Source organism: Theropithecus gelada, chromosome X, assembly GCF_003255815.1.
Source record: "Theropithecus gelada isolate Dixy chromosome X, Tgel_1.0, whole genome shotgun sequence".
Taxonomy (NCBI): domain Eukaryota; kingdom Metazoa; phylum Chordata; class Mammalia; order Primates; family Cercopithecidae; genus Theropithecus; species Theropithecus gelada.
Window position 1 is genome coordinate 85,537,822 of NC_037689.1, and position 18,309 is coordinate 85,556,130.

At 40.0% G+C, this 18,309-nt stretch overlaps 1 protein-coding gene and 1 non-coding gene across 4 annotated transcripts in view; one reads left to right on the plus strand and one right to left on the minus strand.

The window, feature by feature from the left end:
* Positions 1-626: 626 nt before the first annotated feature.
* On the plus strand, positions 627-733 carry LOC112616679. The gene has a single exon (XR_003117717.1). It is a non-coding gene; the product is annotated as a U6 spliceosomal RNA (small nuclear RNA).
* Positions 734-3,080: 2,347 nt separating this feature from the next.
* The window catches only part of YIPF6 (Yip1 domain family member 6), a 43,068-nt gene continuing 27,839 nt past the window's right edge, over positions 3,081-18,309 (minus strand). For all 3 annotated transcript variants that reach the window (XM_025372719.1, XM_025372717.1, XM_025372718.1), the window contains one exon: positions 3,081-8,385. In XM_025372719.1, coding sequence (XP_025228504.1) covers positions 8,267-8,385 — 119 coding nt within the window. In that variant the 3' untranslated portion in view covers positions 3,081-8,266. The remainder of the gene's footprint in view (positions 8,386-18,309) is intronic.

Here is an 18,309-nt window from a genome sequence, read left to right on the forward strand (position 1 = left end):
TCCGAATTCCAGCCCTTTTCACCTTCTTTAGGGTGTTGCTCCTTCAACAAACTCTTTTCCTTAGAGCATATCACTTTTTCTCATGAGCTCCTTCCTTTTTCACTGTTAAATATGCACATATCCACTGATGAAAAAAAAAAAGTTGTGGGCTGGGCGTGGTGGCTCACGCCTGTAATCCTAGCAACTGGGGAGGCTGAGGCAGGAGAAGAACTTGAACCCGGGAGGCAGAGGTTGCGATGAGATCACGCCACTGCACGCCAGCCTGGGCGACAGAGTAAGACTCCATCTCAAAAACAAAAAAGAATTGTGAATTTGTGTTTTGTTTGTTTGTTTGTTTAACCTGCATTAGGTTATCATCCTTTTAGCTACTGTACTCTCAGGTAGTAGAAAGAGCAGCAAACCAGAAATGAAAAAACTAAGTTTTAGTCTGGTTCCTTCCAACAACGTTGGCTAAATGACTTTCCCTCTCTGAGCCTCAGTTTTTCATTGGTAAAATAAGCAAAGTGAACCAATTATCGCTCACGTTCTTTTAATCTCTAATGTTCTGTGCCTGATCTGAATCTACAAATAAGGAACAAAGACTAGGAGCCTCCATCTCCTACCTATCAAGCACCTACCTATCATAAGTGCTTACTTATGCAGCATATATACTAAAATCGGAACAATGGGGAGAACATTAGCATGGCCCCTGCAGAAGGATGACACACACATTCGTCAACACTTCCGTGTTTTTATTTAAATAAATAAATAAATAAAATATTTGGCTGTATGGTGTCTCACGCCTGTAATCCCAGCACTTTGGGAGGCTGAGGTGGGTGGATTGCTTGAGCTCAGGAGTTCAAGACTGGCAAGGGCAACATGGCGAAACCCCATCTCTACAAAAAATACAAAAATTAATCGGGCATGGTGGTGACAGCACAGCAGAAAGCACCAAGGCTTTGGAGTTCATACAGACCTATGTTCACATTCCACCTCTGCCACTTACTGTGGGCAAGGTATTTAATCCAAACTTCTTCCTCTTCTGAAAAATGGAGGGAATGATCTCACAGGGTTAGTGTTAGATGAAGACAGCAATGTGAAAATCCATGGCAGGTAAGTGTTAGCTTCGTAACTTCCTCCTCCTCATCTTTCTGGCTCCTTTTCATAAGCCTATCACCCAGCACTGTGGTTGTCATCAAGACTGTGCCTGGACAGTGTTCTCTCAATATTCATCACATCTGTAAGCTCAAATTTACATTTATAGCAATGACTTCTATAATACTACCCTCCAGGCGCCAATTTTCAATGGTTTGTAGAATATCACCACTGTGACAGCCAAAGTCAGTGCCTCCACAACTGTTAGCCCACCATTCTTCCCGACTTCAGACTTACAGCTTAGAAATATATTCACACTCTTTTCTTCCCTCTACCCTCCTCCAAATCCAATTTCCCACTATGTCCCCATTTATTCCTTTGAGGTCACTTTCATCAAGATATTCCCCTTGAAGTCACCCTATTTCCCACCACAGTAAGACCTAACTTCACAATTCCCTGGTTTTCAATACCTACTCTCAATAATTTGGTCTCATCTTNAAAAAAAAAAAAAAAAAGATAATCAGCTTTATCTACTTCGCAGTGACATAAAATAAAGGCAGCTAGGAAAATGAAGTGTCACAATGCATTGTGATTATGTACAGAACAAGGTGCCACACTCTCACATGTGCACGTGAACAGCTGTACAGACAGACCTGCTTGTTCCCTCTTATCTTTGCTCGTAAGTATTCTCTACCATTGGGAATGCCCTTCCTCTTCTACTCTTGGATGATACAAATTCTCTCAATACTTCACAGACTTTTTTTTTTTTTTTTTTTTTTTGAGACGGAGTCTTGCTCTGTCGCCCAGGCTGGAGTGCAGTGGCCGGATCTCAGCTCACTGCAAGCTCCGCCTCCCGGGTTTACGCCATTCTCCTGCCTCAGCCTCCCGAGTAGCTGGGACTACAGGCGCCCGCCACCTCGCCCGGCTAGTTTTTTGTATTTTTTTTAGTAGAGACAGGGTTTCACCATGTTAGCCAGGATGGTCTCGATCTCCTGACCTCGTGATCCGCCCGTCTCGGCCTCCCAAAGTGCTGGACAGACTTCTTGTTTTTACTGATCACTCTGCTATTTTATTTGGTACCAAAAATAAAAGCCATGACATTTTTCAACTATTATGTGTGTAGGGCAATGTGGAATTTTGTTTATCCAAGTAGTTTATAAGTCAAGAGCAGGAACAGGTATAGTCCCCAGCAGAAAGCTGAAAACCCAGTTTTTCTTACCAAGCGCCTAAATTGCCTGCTTGGCCTAGCTTAGCTTCATTTAAGTGGGTAGGTATGGTTTTAATTTAGCAAAGAACCAATATAGAAAACCCTCCCCCCTCAAAAAAAAAATAAATAAAAATAAATAAAAAACAGGCTTTGCAGTCATAAAACCTGTGTTTGAATTCTGGTTGTACCATTCACTATGTGACTCTGGGCAATTTAACCTGAGTCCCAGATCTCTCAACTGTTTTAAATTTTTATTTATTTATCTATCTTGACACAGGGTCTCAGCCTGCCACCCAGGCTGGAGTGGCACCATCGTACCTCACAGCATCCTCCAACTCCTGAGCTCAAGCAATCTTCCTGCCTCAGCCTCCCGAGTAGCTGGGACTACAGGCACACACCACCGAGTCTGGCTAATTTTTGGTTTTTTGTTTTTTTAAAGAAACAGAGTCTCCCTATGTTGCCCAGGCTGGTCGTGAACTCCTAGGCTCAAGAGATCCTGCCTCCTCAGGCTCCCAAAGCACTGGGATTACAGGTGTGAGCCTCGAAGCCCAGCCAGATCCAACTTTAAGGATAATGCCTCTGATCTCAAAAGGCTGCTGTCATCAGAGGAGATACTGTTTGTAAAGCAACTAATAAAGTGCCTGGCATGGTATACAGCATTTGCTCAATGTGACTTCCCTTTCTTACTTGCTCCCTGCCCAATTTACAAAGCATTCAATATTGTCAGATGGCAATATATCTGAAATCAGATGTAGCAAATCTCTGTGCCTTCAGTACAAGAATAGGCACACACAAATTCTTTTTCCAATGTTTTTATTTGCACATTTAATAGTCACAAATCTTTTTACAGATTTTTCATAGATTTATTATTTATAGAAAAAAATCAAGATTAAAATGGAGTATCGAAAAGGACCAAGAAATTACCAGCAGTGATGGCAAAGTACAAAGGCTCTGAGAGAACAGAGTAAACAAGAGCAGCGCAGCCCAGCGCAGCGTGTGGCCACTTCCCACCAGGCAGAACACTTGACTTCATTAAGGCAAAGCCTTTACTCTGTTACTTTTTCCTCCCACGTAGTTTAACCCAAATAGAAAGGCATTCTATTCTCACACTACCGTTCTCTAAGGTCCTAGGAATATAACTGGTACTATAAGCAACCAGATGCATCCCTTGACTATTAATACCTGAATAGACAAGTTAAACTGTGATGCATTAACCATCCCTCTGGGAGAATTAAAAAGAGGCAGAAATTGATTCTTAAGAGTGAGAAAAAGGGGTATATATGTGTGTGGTGGTCGTGGAAACGGGAGAGAAAAGAGGTTCAAGGAGGGATGAGGGCAACAAACCTAACTCCTTCCAATGTCCAACTGTTCTTATGTTCTCAGATGCTGCTGATACAGTGTTCCATTACTCCGAAAACAAATGTTATCTACATCCAGTCAGTTCTAGGGTACAAAGGCTAACAATAGGGAAAATACCTTGGGGGAGGGGTATATTCATTTCAGGTACATAAAAATGGAATTCAAAATTGTGTCCTACTATGTTCTCATCTAATGTGTTATTACTGTTGTAAATCAAATTACTGTGTGACCGTGGACAATTTACTTAACCTCTCAGTGCCTCAATTTTCCACAAAAAATGAGAATTGTAGCACTGGGATTACAGGAGATGCATGGGAAGCACGGAAGAATAGTGTCTGGCCAAATCAATAGAGACAGAAAGCAGATTGGTGGTTGCCAGGAGCTGGGATGAAGGGAGAATGCAACTGACTGTCGACAGACCTGGGGTTTCTTGGCGAAGTTACGAAATGATCTAAAATTAGATGGTAGTGATAGTTATGCAATTTTGTGTGTGAATATACTAAAAATCACTGAATTGTACATCTTAAAAGGTGAATTTCAGCCAGGCATGGTGGCTCACGCCTGTAATCCCAGTGTTTTGGGAGGCCAAAGCAGGCAGATTGCCTGAGTCCAGGAATTCAAGACCAGCCTGGGCAACATGGCAAAACCCTATCTCTACAAAAACTACAAAAATTAGCCAATTAGGTGTAGTGACTCATGCCTGTAGTACCAACTACTCGGGACACTGAGGTGGGAGGATTGCTTGAGCCCAGGGAGGTCGAGGCTACAATGTGCCATGATTGCTCCACTGCACTCCAGCCTGGGTGACAGGGTGAGTCCTTGTCTCAGAAAAATAAAAATAAAAAAAAAAAAGGTGAATTTCATGGTAAAGTGTATCTCAATAAAGCTGTTATTTTAAAAATTCTTAAAAAAATAGAATAGTGCCTGGCACACAGTAAGTGCCAAATAAAGGTTAGCTATTATTATTAGTAATATCATTGTCATTATTATTTGGCCATTCTGTGGCCTAAGTAAACCCCAAGAAATTCTCTATTTTTAATAAAAGCCTACAGAATCTAGAAAAGTGTTTCTAATTTATATACATCAATTAACATTTATACATTTATTTCCATCCAAATGTCTCAGAAACAGTCTAAGAATCACAATTTCAGTGTTTTGCACTGCGCTAAAACAGCTGCATGCAATGGATATCTTATCAAATCATGACAAGCTTTAGATAAATTCTAATGACTTGATGTTACCCAAGAACTTGAACTGACGGATTTTCATTTTTGTCTCCAGGAATGAACAGGCAGTCCAAATACTGTTAGTAGTTACATTATATAAAGTACACAATTAAATGTCTAAATACAGGCTTGCTAGCCTTCTAATCACATTTTGGGAGATACTGTTTATAAAAAGACAAATATAGCAAACAGTAAAATGCTTACTAGTCCCATGTCCTGTGACCTCACCTTGCCCAACAACAGGAAAATCCCACCACAATGAAAAGATCAAAATCAACTCATGTAATAAATCTCTTCAGAGGCAAAAGACTAAATGATTAACGGTTGACTTTTAAGACTATACCACACATTCAAATATGTTGGCATCAATTGAGTTTTTATACTCTGAACAGCTATTAAATCCAGTCTTTACCCGTCCTATTGCTAAAGAATATGACAACAGAGTCTTGGTCTCAGAAGTAGGAGCAGCAAGTGATTATTCATGATGGCAATGATGCGCCACATTCTGCAGTGATGCTCACATGCCTGAATTTCATCTGAAGCATGAAAGTTCCCAATTCCTGCAACAGGGTTTCCTTTGTTGGAGTCCCCTGTCCTTGCTGTCTTCACTTCTATAATCAGCTATGTGCCTTTGCAGCAAATTAGGAAAAGCTGTGTTGAGGGTTACAACTTCCAGACATTTAGGTCTTAACTTCCATCACAGAAAGCAATGTACTTTTTTGAATATATTAAGAAAACGTTTATTCATCCCTTCAAGCCACTCACTTTCAGAAAGACAATTGAACATCCATTTTATCAACCTTCATTTAACCCTTTTCTTGTTTAGAAAAAAAAAAAAAAAACTGCCAGCGCTAATTTACATAAACATGCTCTTTGAGGCTGAAGCAAATCTGATTTTCAAAGTGAAAAAAATATAAAAACTGAGTTATTTCCAAACAGAACATCAGAACTGTCTATTTCAAGAAAAGTGGATTCATCAAATGAATCTTCAGCCAACAACTATTCGAGAATGATGTAAACATCATGTATAGGCATGCTACGTTTTCTAGGATTTGACATTTTCAGTGATCAAGAATTACTATATTTTGTAAATAGAAATACCGCTATTAAAAAAAAAAAAGAATGCTATAAATAGAACAATGTCTTTTGTTTGCAAAGTCAATGTACCAGAATGATGTGAAAATAATAAAAGCGAAATATTTCGTGGCAAAGTTATCTTGGGGTAAATGCTACAACTACATGCGCCACTGGCGAGTATTCTCAGGGCAAACAGAAAAAGGGTTAAATCAAGTAAAATCATTCCCTAAGTCACCCAAGAGCAAAGATCAATACCTAGAACAAGCTGTCTTAAGTCCTGATATGTATAACCCACCTACCACGTACATCTACATGAACCCCCCCAAAGTTGTGGCCTTAGGAATTTCTGACCAAACAATTAGCCCGAGTAAAATTCAATAAACACTTTTAATTCCCCCTTGAGAAGCATGGTTACTTCTTTAATTTTACATTATAGTCATTGAGACAGATTACAAAACAACTTGGGCAGAGAGAGAGTTTTAGCGGGAAGTAAGAGAATTTCAGACATTGGAAATGGATAATAATTTAGAACCAATTTCAAAATGAGGATCAGTTCCAAAGTATTTTCTTTACTAATTCAAGATTGAAACATTGGCTCTGTCCACACAAAGGTTTATTTTACAATTTAAAAGGTAAACTGTAATGAATAGAAATATATAAGCAAAAACTCTGGACAAGGCTGGAACCAAGGGACCCACTTTGCAATGCTTTGTTGTTATCATTCCAAGAACCCATTTGGCCCTGTGTTCACTTGGTTAATGTGGGGATGAAGAAAATAGGATTTTGGAGTAATATATCTATGTGTAGGTAGTCTTTAAATACAAAATGAATAAATATTTAAATTATATGATAAAGAAAAATTGGGGAATAAGAAAGTCCTATGTTTATCAACTAATAGTATATTTACAATGAGTGTTTTCTGCCTGACACCTAATCTTTGTCTATTAGAGTTCCTCAATGTGCAATTTATAGAAGGCAACAGTTCATATTGCCTTAAAGGAGCCCTGTTTAGATCAGAATCAGCCTGTCCCAGATGCTCTGCTCCCTGAAAAACGTTCACACCTGTGTGCATAAATAGCTGAGAGTACAAGTAGGTACACATGTGCAAAATGTACTTGTCTAAAGGGGAGCTAATTAGCTTGATAAAGTCTAAAATCAAGACAAAAAAATTGCTATTCCCCAACCCAAAAAACACATCTAATGAGAAACCTGCTAAGCCCACTATGAAAAGGCAGCAGTTGTAAACTCATCCCATCCCACGTCATGCTCTAAGTATCTAGCTGTCCTATTAATCAGCCATCAGAACACTAAATCCCTCCCTGTTCACATGGTTAAACGCAGACTTCTGATTTAGCTTTACTTTCTAGTTAAGAGGCCAGACTACAGAGAATATTAAAGAGCTCCTTTTAACTATACTGCATCCAAACTGCCTCATTCCACCCTAAGAGAAGGTGCCCACATGATAATATGCACTAGAGATCTACCAATCTCAGTTTCTGAGGTCTTCTTTTTGGATAAGTTCCAGCATTGGAACATTCACAATTTCAGTCAAAGGAAAATTACATGTTGACTACTAACATTTTAGACTGCATATTCAAAGCTAAGGCGCAAGATTAAGACTAGAGTGCCAACCTAGATGCTGGTAAACACGGCAAAAAGGTGACTGCACAAAGGGACCAAAGAGGCTGATTCTTTAGAGGCCCTTTGCTGTTTTTTTCTTTTAGCAACAAGTGTAGAATTTCCTCTGATCAAAATCTGAATATTGGTTAATGCATGTTTTCTCATTCTCCATGTATGAACCCCCTCCTAGCCTCTCTCATTGCCTTTTTAAGCTTAAGAGAGAGAAATAAAAGAAAATGGATATAGACCATTTATTTTTATTTACGAAGAGAGAGGCATATTCTAATAGTCATAAGGCAATGTGTTTAAGAGCTGCACCTGAACTGGTATTCTCAAAACTGAAAATAGTTATCAACTCTATTCAACTTGTAAGATGTATCCATGTGCTTCCCAAGTCACTAGTTGTCACTCAAATGGACCACGGTGACTCCATGATGCCTTAAGGAGGCATTATATACTGTGTGTAGTATGCACATGTATTTTTAAAGAAATGACATTAAGAGAGAAAAGAACAGCCTTTCAAACATCAGTTCCTCACATAAGTGGTGACACTGCTATATGGCTCCCTTTTAATCTTCTCACCTACTCAGTTACCAAATACCTCCAAAATTAGACAAAATAGGGCCAGAGACAAAGCTCCATGGTGACTTGCATCTTTCAGATGTGCTTTCAATTCACTGGTTTTTAATTTCCCATTCCTGATTTACTGAGGAGTAAAGGTGAGAATCATCCAACTGATGACAAAGTAAAACAGGAAAACAGGATAAACAGCTAGGGCTCTGCGGTTTGGAGGCTGGCTATCAGCAAGGAAAGCTGTGGAGGCTAAACAAAACAAGACAAAACAAAAAGGAATGTTTAATACAGTAATATTGTCACAACTACTAACATTTACTAAACATTCATGAGCTTGGCATCATTTGGAACATAGAATTACACTAATAGTATACTGGTGATCCTCAGAGATAAAGGCATTCTGCAACACAGTTTTTCAGAGAGCCAAGGGCTTTTTATTTCAAGTACTAAACCATTTTGGATGGAAATCTTTCTAAAAGGAGTTTTTTACCCTTTTCTGGAAAAGTTATTGAACTATACTGAAAAGGCTTACAAAGATGTGTAAGGTTATTTGCTCCTATGGTAAATGGCCTCGTGCTGCTGTGCTTTTTGAGCTGTTCTTCTGAAATTATCAGCTGTTTTAAATGCCATCCTTCTCTTGTCCATCTAAGAAAAACCTACTCATCATTTTACTAATCAAGCATCACCCTTCTGACCAGGTGCAGTGGCTCATGCCTGTAATTCCAGCACTTTGGGAGGCCAAGGCAGGTGGATCACCAGAGGTCAGGAGTTCGAGACCAGCTTAGCCAACATGGTGAAACCCCATCTCTAATAAAAATACAAAAATTTGCCAGGTGTGGTGGCGGGCACCCATAATCCCAGCTACTCGGGAGGCTGAGGCAGAAGAATTGCTTGAACTCGAGAGGCGGAGGTTGCAGTGAGCCAAGATGGTGCCACTGCACTCCAGCCTGGGTGACAGAGCAAGGTCCAGTCTCAAAAAACAAAACAAAACAAAAAAACAAAATAAAGAATCATTCATCTCACTGGGTGCTATGGCTTATGCCTGTAATCTCAGCTACTCAGGAGGCTGAGGTGGGAGAACTGATTGAAGCCAGGAGTTCAAGGCTGCAGTATGTTACGGTTGTACCACTCCACTCCAGACTGAATGACAGAGTGAAACCCCATCTCTTTAAAAAAAAAAACAAAAAAACAATAGGAGGTGGCTGGCAAGATGGCCAAATAGGAACAGCTCTGGTCTGCAGCTCCCAGTGAGATAAACGCAGAAGGCGGTGATTTGTGCATTTCCAACAGAGGTACCCGGCTCATCTCACTGGGACTGGTAAGACAGTGGGTGCAGCCCATGGAGGGTGAGCTGAAGCAGGGTGGGGCGTTGCCTCACCCGGGAAGCACAAGGGGTCGGGGAACTCCTTACCCTAGCCAAGGGAAGCCATGAGGGACTGTGCCATGAGGAACGGTGCATTTCAGCCCAGATACTATACTTTCATCACTGTCTTCACAACCCGCACACCAGGAGACTCCCTCGGGTGCCGACGCCACCAGGGCCCTAGATTTCAAGCACAAAACTGGGCGGCCATTTGGGCAGACACCAAGCTAGCTGCAGGAGTTTCTTTTCATACCCCAGTGGCGTCTGGAACACCAGTGAGAGAGAAGCATTCACTCCCTTGGAAAGGGAGTTGCAGCCAGGAAGCCAAGTGGTAGAACTCAACGGATCCCACCCCCACAGAGCCCAGCAAGCTAAGACCCACTGGCTTGAAATTCTCACTGCCAGCACAGCAGTCTGAAGTGGACCTAGGACGCTAGAGCTTGGTGGGAGGAGGGGAGACCACCATTACTGAGGCTTGAGTAGGCGATTTTCCCCTCACAGTGTAAAGAAAGCCACAGGGAAGTTCGAACTGGCCGGAGCCCACCACAGTTCAGCAAAGCTGCTGTAGCCAGACTGCCTTTCTAGATTCCTCCTCTCTGGGCAAGGCATCTCTGAAAGAAAGGCAGCAGCCCCAATCAGGGGCTTATAGATAAAACTTCCATCTTCCTGGGACAGAGCATCTCTGAAAGAAAGGCAGCAGCCCCAGTCAGGGGCTTATAGATAAAACTCCCATCTTCCTGGGACAGAGCACCTGGGCGATGGGGCAGCTGTAAGCACAGCTTCAGCGACTTAAACATTCCTGCCTGCCAGCTCTGAAGAGAGCAGTGGATCTCCTAGCACAGTGCTTGAACTCTGCTAAAGGACAGACTGCTTCCTCAAGTGGGTCCCTGACCCCCATGCCTCCTGACTGGGAGACACCTCCCAGCAGGGGTCCACAAAAACCTCACAGAGGAGAGCTCTGGCTGGCATCTGGCAGGTGCCCCTCTGAGACGAAGCTTCCAGAGGAAGGAGCAGGCAGCAATCTTGGCTGTTCTGCAGCCTCTGCTGGTGATACCCAGGCAAACAGGGTCTGGAGTGGACCTCCAGTAAACTCAAGCAGACCTGCAGCAGAGGGGCCTGACTGTTAGAAGGAAAACAAACAGAAAGGAATAGCATCAACATCAAAAAAAAGGACGTCCACACAGAAACCTCACCCGAAGGTCACCAACATCAAAGATCAAAGGTAGATAAATCCACGATGAGGAGGAAAAACCAACACAAAAAGGCCGAAAATTCCAAAAACTAGAATGTCTCTTCTCCTCCAAAGGATCACAACTCCTTGCCAGCAAGGGAACAAAACTGGATGGAGAATGAGTTTGACAAACTGACAGAAGTAGACTTCAGAAGGTGGGTAATAACAAACTCCTCTGAGCTAAAGGAGCATGTTCTAACGCAATGCAAGGAAGCTAAGAACCTTGAAAAAAGATTACAGAAATTGCTAACTAGAATAACCAGTTTAGAGAACATAAATGACCTGATGGAGCTCAAAAACACAGCACGAGAACTATGTGAAGCATACGCAAGTGTCAATAACTGAATCAATCAGGCAGAAGAAAAAACATCAGATATTGAAGATCAACTGAATGAAATAAAGCGGGAAGACAAGATTAGAGAAAAAAGAATGAAGAAGAATGAACAAAGCCTCCAAGAAATATGGGACTATGTGAAAAGACCAAACCTACCTTTGATTGGTGTACCTGAAAGTGACGGGGAGAATGTAACCAACTTGGAAAACACTCTTCAGGATATTATCCAGGAGAACTTCCCCAACCTAGCAAGGCAGGCCAACATTCAAATTCAGGAAACACAGAGAACACCACAAAGATACTCCTCAAGAAGAGCAACCCCAAGACACATAATTGTCACATTCAGCAAGGTTGAAGTGAAGGAAAAAATGTTAAGGGCAGCCAGAGAGAAAGGTCAGGTTACTCACAAAGGGAAGTCCATCAGACTAACAGCAGATCTTTCAGCAGAAACCCTATAAGAAGAGAGTGGGGGCCAATATTCAATATTTTTAAAGAAAAGAATTTTCAACCCAGAATTTCATATCCAGCAAAACTAAGCTTCATAAGTGAAGGACAAATATAATCCTTTACAGACAAGCAAATTCTGAGAGACTTTGTCACCACCAGCCCTGCCTTACAAGAGCTCCTAAAGGAAGCACTAAACATGGAAAGGAAAAACCGGTATCAGTCACTGCAAAAACATATCAAATTGTAAAGACTATTGACACTATGAAGAAATGGCATCAACTAATGGGCAAAATAACCAGGTAGCATCATAATGACAGGATCAAATTCACACATAACAATATTAACCTTAAATGTAAATGGGCTAAATGCCCCAATTAAAAGACACAGACTGGCAAATTGGATAAAGAGTCAAGACCCATCCGTGTGCTGTATTCAGGAGACCCATATCATAGGCAAAGACACATATAGGCTCAAAATAAAGTAATGGAGGAATATTTATCAAACAAATGGAAAGCAAAAAAAAAAAAAAAAAAAAAAAAAAGGCAGGGGTTGCAATACTAGTCTCTGATAAAACAGACTTTAAACCAACAAAGATCAAAAGAAACAAAGAAGGCCATTACATAATGGTAAAGGTATCAATTCAACAAGAAGAGCTAACTATGCTAAATATATATGCACCCAATACAGGAGCACCCAGATTAATAACGCAAGTCCTTAGAGACCTACAAAGAGACGTAGGCACCACACAATAATAACGGGAGACTTTAACATCCCACTGTCAACATTAGACAGATCAATGAGACAGAAAGTAAACAAGGATATCCAGGAATTGAACTCAGCTCTTCAGCAAGCAGACCTAATAGACATCTACAGAACTCTCCACCCCAAATCAACAGAATATACATTCTTCTCAGCACCACATCACACTTATTCCAAAATTGACCACATAGTTGGAAGTAAAGCACTCCTCAGCAAATGTACAAGAACAGAAATTATAACAAACTGTCTCTCAGACCACAGTGCAATCAAAATAGAACTCAATTAAGAAACTCACTCAAAACCGATCAACTACTTGGAAACTGAAAAACCTGCTCCTGAATGACTACTGGGTACATAACAAAATGAAGGCAGAAATAAAGATGTTCTTTGAAACCAATGAGAACAAAGACACAACATACCAGAATCTCTGGGACACATTTAAAGCAGTGTGTAGAGGGAAATTTATAGCACTAAATGCCCACAAGAGAAAGCAGGAAATATCTAAAATTGACACCCTAACATCACAATTAAAAGAACTAGAGAAGCAAGAGCAAACACATTCAAAAGCTAGCAGAAGGCAAGAAATAACTAAGATCAGAGCAGAACTGAAGGAGACAGAGACACAAAAAAAACCTTCAAAAAAATCAACGAATCCAGGAGCTGGTTTTTTGAAAAGATCAACAGAATTGATAGACTGATAGCAAGACTAATAAAGAAGAAAAGAGAGAAGAATCAAATAGCCACAATAAAAACTGATAAAGGGGATATCACCACCAACCCCACAGAACTACAAACTACCATCAGAGAATACTATAAACACCTATACACAAATAAACTAGAAAATCTAGAATAAATGGATAAATTCCTGGACACATACTCCCTCCCAAGACTAAACCAGGAAGACATAAAATCCCTGAATAGACCAGTAACAGGTTCTGAAATTGAGGCAATAATCAGTAGCCTACCAACCAAAAAAAGACCAGGACCAGATGGATTCACAGCCAAATTCTACCAGAGGTACAAGGAGGAGCTGGTACCATTCCTTCTGAAACTATTCCAATGAATAGAAAAAGAGGGAATCCTCCCTAACTCATTTTATGAGGCCAACATCATCCTGATACCAAAACCTGGCAGAGAGACAACAAAAAAAGAGAATTTTAGACCAATATCCCTGACAAACATAGATGCAAAAATCCTCAATAAAATACTGGCAAACGAAATCCAGCAGCACATCAAAAAGTTTATCTATCATGATCAAGTAGGCTTCATCTCTGGGATGCAAGGCTGGTTCAACACATGCAAATCAATATACACAATCCAGCATATAAACAGAACCAAAGACAAAAACCACATGATTATCTCAATAGATGCAGAAAAGGCCTTCAACAAAATGCAACAGCCCTTCATGCTAAAAACTCTCAATAAACTAGGTATTGATGGAACATATCTCAAAATAATAAGAGCTATTTATGACAAATCCACAGTCAATATCATACTGAATGGCCAAAAACTGGAAGCATTCGCTTTGAAAACTGGCACAAGACAAGGATGCCCTCTCTCACCACTCCTATTCAACATAGTGTTGCAAGGTCTGACAAGGGCAATCAGGCAGGAGAAAGAAATAAAGGGTATTCAATTAGGAAAAGAGGAAGTCAAATTGTCCCTGTTTGCAGATGACATGATTGTATATTTAGAAAACCCCATTGTCTCAGTCCAAAATCTCCTTAAGCTGATAAGCAACTTCAGCAAAGTCTCAGGATACAAAATCAATGTGCAAAAATCACAAGCATTCCTATACACCAATAACAGACAAACAGAGCCAAATCATGAGTGAACTCCCATTCACAACTGCTCACAAAGAGAATAAAATACCTAGGAATCCAACTTACAAGGGATGTTAAGAATCTCTTCAAGGAGAACTACAAACCACTGCTCAATGAAATGAAAGAGGACACAAACAAATAGAAGAACATTCCACGCTCATGGATAGGAAGAATCAATATCGTGAAAATGGCCATACTGCCCAAGGTAATTTAGAGATTCAATGCCATCCCCATCAAGCTACCAATGATTTTCTTCACAGAATTGGAAAAAAAACACTCTAAAGTTCATATGGAACCAAAAAAGAGCCCACATTGCCAAGACAATCCTAAGCCAAAAGAACAAAGCTGGAGGCATCACACGACCTGACTTCAAACTATACTACAATGCTACAGTAAACAAAACAGCATGGTACTGGTACCAAAACAGAGCTATAGACCAATGGCACAGAACAGAGCCCTCAGAAATAATACCACACATCTCCAACCATCTGATCTTTGACAAACCTGACAAAAACAAGAAATGGGGAAAGGATTCCCTATTTAATAAAGGGTGCTGGGAAAACTGGCTAGCCATATGGAGAAAGCTGAAACTGGATCCCTTCCTCATGCCTTATACAAAAATTAATTCAAGATGGATTAAAGACTTAAATGTTAGACCTAAAACCATAAAAACCCTAGAAGAAAACCTAGACAATACCATTCAGGACATAGGCATGGGTAAGGACTTCATGTCTAAAACACCAAAAGCAATGGCAACAAAAGCCAAAATTGACAAATGGGATCTAATTAAACTAAAGAGCTTCTGCACAGCAAAAGAAACTACCATCACAGTGAGCAGGCAACCTATAGAATGGGAGAAAATGTTTGCAATCTACTCATCTGACAAAGGGCTAATATCCAGAATCTACAAAGAACTCAACCAAATTTACAAGGAAAAAACACCCCATCAAAAAGTGGGCTAACGATATGAACAGACACTTCTCAAAATAAGACATTTTGCAGCCAAGAGACACTTGAAAAACTGCTCATCATCACTGGCCATCAGAGAAATGCAAATGAAAACCATAATGAGATACCATCTCACACCAATTAGAATGGCAATCATTAAAAAGTCAGGAAACAACAGATGCTGGAGAGGATGTGGAGAAATAGGAACGCTTTTACACTGTTGGTGGGACTGCAAACTAGTTCAACCATTGTGGAAGACAGTGTGGCGATCCCTCCAGGATCTACAACTAGAAATACCATTTGACCTAGCCATCCCATTACTGGGTATATACCCAAAGGATTATAAATCATGCTGCTATAAAGACATATGCACACGTATGTTTATTGTGGCACTATTCACAATAGCCAAGACTTGGAACCAACCCAAATGTCCATCAATGATAGACTGGATGAAGAAAATGTGGCACATATATACCATGGAATACTTTGCAGCCATAAAAAAGGGTGAGCCCTACAAAAGTCCCTTTGTAGGGACATGGATGAAGCTGGAAACCATCATTCTCAGCAAACTATCACAAGGACAAAAAAACCAAACACCACATGTTCTCACTCATAGGTGGGAACTGAACAATGAGAACACTTGGACACAGGAAGGGGAACATCATACACTGGAGCCTGTTGTGAGGTGGGGGGAGGGGGGAGGGGGAGGGATAGCATTAGGAGATATATCTAACGTAAATGATGAGTTAATGGATGCAGCACACCAACATGGCACATGTATACATATGTAACAAACTTGCACGTTGTGCACATGTACCCTATGTACCCTAGAACTTAAAGTACAATTAAAAAGAAAACAAAACAAAAATAAATAAAATTAACATTAAAAACAAAAACAAACAAACAAACAAACAAGAAAACAGACCTACAAAGAGACTTATACTCCCACATAATAATAGTGGGAGACTTTAACAACGCACTGTCAATATTAGACAGATCAACAAGACAGAAAATTAACAAGGATATTCAGGACTTGAACTCAGCTCTGGACCAAATGGACCTAACATGCATCTATCCCAAATCAACAGAATCTCTACCCCAAATCAACAATACACACCCCAAATCAACCCAATATGCACCCCAAATCAACAATCTCTCCACCCCAAACCAACAGAATATACATTTTTCTCAGCACCACATCACACTTATTCTAAAATTGACCACATAATTGGAAGTAAAATACTCAACAAATGCAAAAGAATGGAAATCATAACAACAGAATGAAAAGAATGGAAATCATAGTCTCTCAGACCACAGTGCAATCAAATTAGAACTCAGGATTAAGAAACTCACTCAAAACCACACAACTACATGGAAATTGAATGACCTGCTCTTGAATGACTACTGGGTAAACAACGAAGTTAAGGCAGGAATAAACAAGTTTTTTGAAATCAATGAGAATAAAGACACAACATACCAGAATCTCTGGGACACAGCTAAAGCAGTGTTTAGAGGGAAATTTATAGCACTAAATGCCCATAGGACAAAGTGAGAAAGATCTAAAACTGACACCCTAACATCACAATTAAAAGAACTAGAGAAGCAAGAGCAAACACATTCAAAAACTAGCAGAAGACAAGAAATAACTAAGATCAGAGCAGAACTGAAGAAGATAGAGACACGAAAAACCCTTCAAAAAATCAGTGAATACAGGAACTGTTTTTTTGGAAAGATTAACAAAATAGACCACTAGCCAGACTAATAAAGAAGAAAAGAGAGAAGAATCAAATAGACACAATAAAAACTGATAAATGGGAGATAATACTAACCCCACAGAAATACAAACTACCATCAGAGAATACTATAAACACCTCTACACAAATAAACTAGAAAATATAGAATAAATGGATAAATTCCTGGACACATACTCCCTCCCAAGACTAAACCAGGAAGACATCAAATCCCTGAATAGACCAATAACAAGTTTTGAAATTGAGGCAGTAATTAATAGCCTACCAACCAAAAAAAGCCCGGGACCAGACAGATTCACAGCTAAATTCTACCAGAGGTACAAAGAGGAGCTGGTACCATTCCTTCTGAAACTATTCCAAACAATAGAAGAAGAGGGACTCCTCCCTAACTCATTTTATGAGGCCAGCATCATCCTGATACCAAAACCTGGCAGAGACACAACAAAAAAAGAAAATTTCAGGCCAATATCCTTGATGAACATTGATGTGAAAATCCTCAATAAAATACTTGCAAACCAAATCCTGCAGCACATCGAAAACCTTATCCACCAAGATCAACCCGGCTTAATTCCTGGGATGCAAGGCTGGTTCAACATATGCAAATCAATAAACGTAATTCATCATATAAACAGAATCAATGACAAAAACCACATGATTATCTCAATAGATGCAGAAAAGGCCTTTGATAAAATTCAACACCCATGCTAAAAACTCTCAATAAACTAGGTATTGATGGAACGTATCTCAAAATAATAAGAGCTATTTATGACAAACCCATAGCCAATATCGTACTGAATGGGCAAAAGCTGGAAGCATCCCTTTTGAAAACCAGCACAAGACAAGGATGCCCTCTCTCACCACTCCTATTCAACGTAGCGTTGGAAGTTCTGGCCAGGGCGATCAGGCAAGAGAAAGAAATAAAGGGTATTCAATTAGGAAATGAGGAAGTCAAATTGTCTCTGTTTGCAGATGACATGATTGTATATTTAGAAAACCCCATCGTCTCAGCCCATAATCTCCTTAAGCTGATAAGCAACTTCAGCAAAGTCTCAGGATACAAAATCAATGTGCAAAAATTACAAGCCTTCCTATATACCAATCATAGACAAACAGCTAGCCAAATCATGAGTGAATTCCCATTCACAATTGCTACAAAGAGAATAAAATACCTAGGAATACAACTTACAAGGGATATGAAGGACCTCTTCAAGGAGAACTACAAACCACTGCTCAAGGAAATAAGACAGAACACAAACAAATGGAAAAACTTTCCTTGTTCATGGATAGGAATAATCAATATCATGAAAATGGCCATACTGCCCAAAGTAGTTTACAGTTTCAATCCTATCCCTGTCAAGCTACCATTGACTTTCTTCACAGAAGTAGAAAAAACTACTTTAAATTTCATATGGAACCAAAAAAGCGCCCATATAGCCAAGACAATCCTAAGCAAAAAGAACAAAGCTGGAGGCATCACTCTATCTGACCTCCAACTATACTACAAGGCTGTAGTAACC